The sequence below is a fragment of the Lucilia cuprina genome, chromosome 2 (assembly GCF_022045245.1).
Source record: "Lucilia cuprina isolate Lc7/37 chromosome 2, ASM2204524v1, whole genome shotgun sequence".
NCBI lineage: Eukaryota > Metazoa > Arthropoda > Insecta > Diptera > Calliphoridae > Lucilia > Lucilia cuprina.
This window is the reverse complement of record NC_060950.1, coordinates 29903338-29908639: the sequence shown is the minus strand read 5'-3', so window position 1 is coordinate 29908639 and position 5302 is coordinate 29903338. Positions and strand designations below refer to the sequence as shown.

At 24.1% G+C, this 5302-nt stretch overlaps 2 protein-coding genes across 6 annotated transcripts in view; one reads left to right on the top strand and one right to left on the bottom strand.

Annotated features, from left to right (window-relative positions):
* LOC111682318 (neural-cadherin-like) overlaps window positions 1-5302 on the bottom strand; it is a 138853-nt gene that overhangs the window by 1615 nt on the left and 131936 nt on the right. The window lies entirely within an intron of this gene.
* Window positions 423-4072, top strand: LOC124421413 (neural-cadherin-like). Its single transcript, XM_046956551.1, has 2 exons — window positions 423-999; window positions 3820-4072. The coding sequence occupies exon 2, from the start codon at window positions 3844-3846 to the stop codon at window positions 4018-4020; it is 177 nt and encodes a 58-aa protein (XP_046812507.1). The 5' UTR covers window positions 423-999; window positions 3820-3843; the 3' UTR covers window positions 4021-4072.

Genomic DNA, 5302 nt, shown 5'->3' with positions numbered 1-5302 from the left:
TCTAGTTCAGTTCTAGTTCAGTTCTAGTTCAGTTCTAGTTCAGTTCTAGTTCAGTTCTAGTTCAGTTCTAGTTCAGTTCTAGTTTACTTCTAGTTCAGTTCTAGTTCATATTGTTTTGGAAATTCAAAAAATATTTAAATTATCAAAAATATATATAAAATATGGGCAAAATAAAAAATATATATAAAAGACGAACAAAATAATAGTGTCTTAAAAATTGTACCATAACTACATTATTATACTCCACAAACAGTTTTACTTTCTCCCTCAGTTTATAGAGTTACAAATTGTTGTGTATTTAGAGAAATCAAATTTAAAAGGCTTTTAAAATTTAATCCCTTGTAAAAAACAAAACAAACATTTACTAATAAATAATTTATTTTTTTATTTTAAAATTAATTTCATCCATTTATGTTTAATTTTTCTTTTCATTTGAAATAAATTAAAAAACTAACTGAAATTAAAAAATTTTACGTAACGTAAACAATAACGTCACTGTTTTATCCATGCCATCAACCGCAAAACAAAAACTAAAATAATGTTATAACAAAAATTTACCAAAAACACCTCGTATCCAATACACAAACCTTTTGTCAAACGGAAAATCCTGTTAAACGATAACATAAATAACATAATGTTAATTTTGAACAACTACTAAAAAATATCCCACTTATTATATGTTATAATTATAACCAAAAATAAATAATATGAGTGTTCCACCACCACAACTAACTTTAACAATAACATAAAATTTTAAACTTTATAAAATTGATCAACGAAAACAAATTGTCCTTGAAATAATCAACAGCGTGACCGTTATCGTTTACGTGTTCGGGCCTCCGATCGAGGTGAACCGCCATCTTACGCCGATGTTGATGTTGAATTAGATGTCGTCGATCGTAATAATAAGCCACCCATTTGGGATAAGGTGGTCTATGGACCGATTTATATACGTGAAAATGTCACTGTGGGTACGGTTGTAACATCGGTTAAGGCAAGGTTTGTATTTAACGCTATACCAATCATTCATTCTCTCTTTCCTTAACTCTATATATTAAATATAACTTGCTCTCTGTAAACCAATTTTAACAAATTAACAGAATACATAATTATATTTTTGGATATAGAGAAATCTGCTAAAAAATACCAAAAATTTTTCTTAATTTCATTAACATACTAATTTTCTTTGAAATATATTTTTAACTCCATTAACATTATGTTAAGCGCTTTGTATAACCGTTAACTAAGGGGATAACAGTAATTTTTGTTTTATAAGAAACAGTTACCCCTAATATTGGTTTTTGGTCTATTATAAATCCAGTAACAATCGTACATTAACAACCCCTAACATAGTATGTACAACGAATTGGCTAATTGGTGTAAGATAACATAACTTTTTAAGATTCAAACAACCTATTAAATATCATCTCAAGGAAAACTTAACAAAAATCCCTTCCATTCACTCAAACGATTTTCAAAAAAAAAATGGGAAAAATATTGGTTGATTTTTTAAAATTCTTTTTTAAAGCATGCGAAAAATTCCCTTGGCGCGGTGTTGAGTTGAGTTGGTAAGGACCCTTGTTGATGGTACATTTTTGGTTGTTAACTAAGCTAAATCAACAAAATTTATATGACATTTTTTCGCTCAGTTTTTTTTCGGTCAAATATATTTGGGGAAATTTCCTGTAAAGGTTTTTTTTTGTGAGAACAATTTTGGGTCTTATTTTTTCTGTGCCTGAAATTGTAAATGCAAAATATTATATATTTTTGAATTTTGCATTTCTCACCAGTATTTATAAATGAATGTTGTTATATCCTTTGAAAAATAAATCTAATCCACATGCATACTTACACTTACTACTACAAATTCCGTAACTGAAATTGGCTGTGGTTCCTCCTTCCCAACAATTTGCAACATCAATTTTATCAGTATGTGTAAAATACCTCAATTATTCATTAATAAGGATCTGGTTACTTCAGGATATTGGTAAAAATTATATTAATACATATAGCAAAGGAATGGAAATATGGCAGACTTTTTAAAAAACTCGTAACTCATTTGAAATTTAATCGATTTAGAGACACATTTTGTTACTATATCTATTCACAAATCATTGTTTAGATAATCTTAATCTTTCTAAAATAGTTTAAAATAAATTTTCGATAAGTTCTCTTTTTATAGAGAATATTCCTTTTATAGAGAATTTTTAATAAATTCTCTTTTTATAGATAATTTTCGATAAATTCTCTTTTATTCCCATTTTATAAAAAATTTTCGATATTATTAGGAAATATTCGATTAATTCTCATTTTACAGAGAATTTTCGATAATTCGCTTTTATTAGAGAATTTTCAATAAATTATCTTTAAATAGAGAATTTTAGATAATATTTTCCGTAAATGTAGAAAATTTTCGAAAAATTCTCTTTTTATAGAGAATTTTTGATAAATTCTCTCATTATTGAAAGTTTTTAATAAATTCTCTTTTTATAGAGAATTTTCGATAAATTATCTTTTTATAGAGAATTTTCTATATATTCTCTTTTTATAAAGAATTTTCTATATATTCTCTTTTTATAATAAATTTTCGATAAATTCTCTTGTTATAGATAATGTTCGATAAATTCTCTTCTCATAGAGAATTTTCGATAAATTCTTCCATTTAGTTTATGGTTGGTTATGAAATACCACTAATTACTGCCTCGTGATCAATTTCTGTATTACAATTAAACTGATAAAATGATCCTTTGATATTTTTGTGACATTTTCAAGAAGTCTGTCTATTTCCTTTTCTTTGCTTTAAGTTTGCAAATATGTATCAATAATCAAAATTTTGTAAAAAAAAAATAAAAAAAACAAACAAATGGTGTTGGGTTTCTTCCAGAAAAATTATTAAAAAAATATAAATTAATTTTAATTTTATATTAAACTACTGCTACACTTAAAAAAAAAACAATTTGCTAGGATAATATTTATACAATTAACAGGTAAATAATGCTACAAAACAAATGTATATCATAAAATTAATATAAAACTATAGCAAATCTAATAAAAAAAATGTTAAAAAACAATTTAAAAATTTATTTAAATCAAAAAAGAAAATTAAGTACATAGTAACAAAAAAACTATATGTATTTATATATAAATGTAATGCTTTTAAAACCAAAAAATTATATAACAAAAATTGCACAAAATCCTAAATATCTATATAATTTTTATTTATTAATTTTATTTATATTTAGTAAAATAATTTTTAATTTTATTTAAAGAAAATATTTAAGTTTTAAAAATCTTTAATTATAAGAAAACTTTTTTACATAAATGAAAATAAAAACAAAAGGCTAGGATCGAGACTTTTTTGTAACAATATGAATATTAGGTAAAACTCTTTAATTTGCACTGCCTATAAATTTTTTTTTAATATTAAAAAATAATATAAACAAATTGTAAATTTTTATTTTTAATTTAAACAATTTTTCTTAGGTGTTGGTTTTTATATATACTTATACTCAACTCTTGTTTTATAATTTTGTTTATAAAAGTTTTATTATTTTCAAATATTTTATATATACATATATAAAAAAATCAAACTATAATTTTTTGTATTTTGCCATTTTTTAATTTCTTCTATATTGAAAAACTAAACAACAACTCCATATAAATCTTAAAAAACAAACTCAAACGCATCACTGGTTTTTGTCAACAAACTTGAATTTTTGAATGTTACAAAACCGAACAAAATAAACCTGCCTCATTGTAATAAAAAAAAATAAACCATAAAAAATATTTATATCGAAATATATTGAAACAAAACTATAGCGTGAAACCTATAAATTAGAAGCCATGGCACAAGACAAAGGCTATCCACCTTTATCACGTACCGTAGAGGTTCAAATCGATGTTGTAGATCGTGCCAATAATCCACCTGTCTGGGATCATACCATTTATGGTCCTATTTATGTCAAGGAAAATATGCCAGTAGGTGGCAAAGTCGTCTCGATCAAAGCCAGGTCTGTTTAATATTTAAAAACCAAAATGCAATAGTTAATTTTTTACTTATACTATTACAAAAACAAACAAATATTAACAAAAAAACAATAACTTTTTGATACAATTGTTGTTTTTTAAATGAATTTTTTTATTAAATACAATTTTAAGTTTTTCTTAATAATTTATTAAATGTTTAATTTATTTATGTATGTTTTTTTATAAAATATAAATGTTTAATGTTAATTGCACAATATGCACTGATTTTAGTAAAATAATTAAAAATATTTATCCTTCGCCCGAAAAAATTGTCAATTTCTTAAATTGTTTGTAGGAAATAAGTAAAGTTTATTCACCTTTTATCTTAAATATTTTAAAACTATCATCGAAATCCATTCTAAGTTAATTTTTTCCAATTTTTCTAATATTTATAATGAATTAATAATACTCATACGCCATGATGTTTAATACATTTAAATTTACGCTCAGAAATAATTATTTAAATTTAAATAAATACAGCAAAACTAATTGATTATGTCCATCTGCTTTTTAATATACTGAAATCATCTTCAAACTGGTGAATAAACTTAGTAATCTTCTACTGTTATTTGTGTAATTATAATCACTTTCCTCATATTTTAACCTTTTGCTAATAAAGTTCCATCCATCTCTCTTAATATTTTAAATATTATCTTCAATTACCTAAAATTCCCTTCCTATTCTTTTCCCCTTTATCATAATACCCTTCATTTTGCACTTGCCATTTTATACGTTTTCATCTGCACCAAACCAAAATAATATATTTACAAAAATTTAAATCTTTATTATTGTCACTCGTACTTCTTACATACTCACTCTCCTGTATTTACTGTTAAAGAAAAAAATATAAATGCACACACACCATTATTTTTACAAACAATTATTTTTTTTCATAATTTATGTTAATTATATTAGCTAGATTTTAAATTAAGAGATCACAAAAAAATGCACAAAAAAGTATTCATTTACAGCACAATAATGTATAATGTATGTATGTATGTATTTTGTAACTCACACGAAAAGCACATAGAATTTATTTTAATTTTTGAACAAAAAGTAGGTTGGCTATTTTTAAAGGCCAGAGTTTATAATTTGAATCGAACCCCAATATACAAATTAATAAACTAAAAGGAAGTTAATAAATGCCTAACTTTGTTTTCTAATAATAATAGTTCTGTTCTAGTTCTGTTCTAGTTCTGTTCTAGTTTTGTTCTAGTTCTGTTCTAGTTCTGTTCTAGTTCTGTTCTAGTTCTGTTCTAGTTCTGTTCTAGTTCTG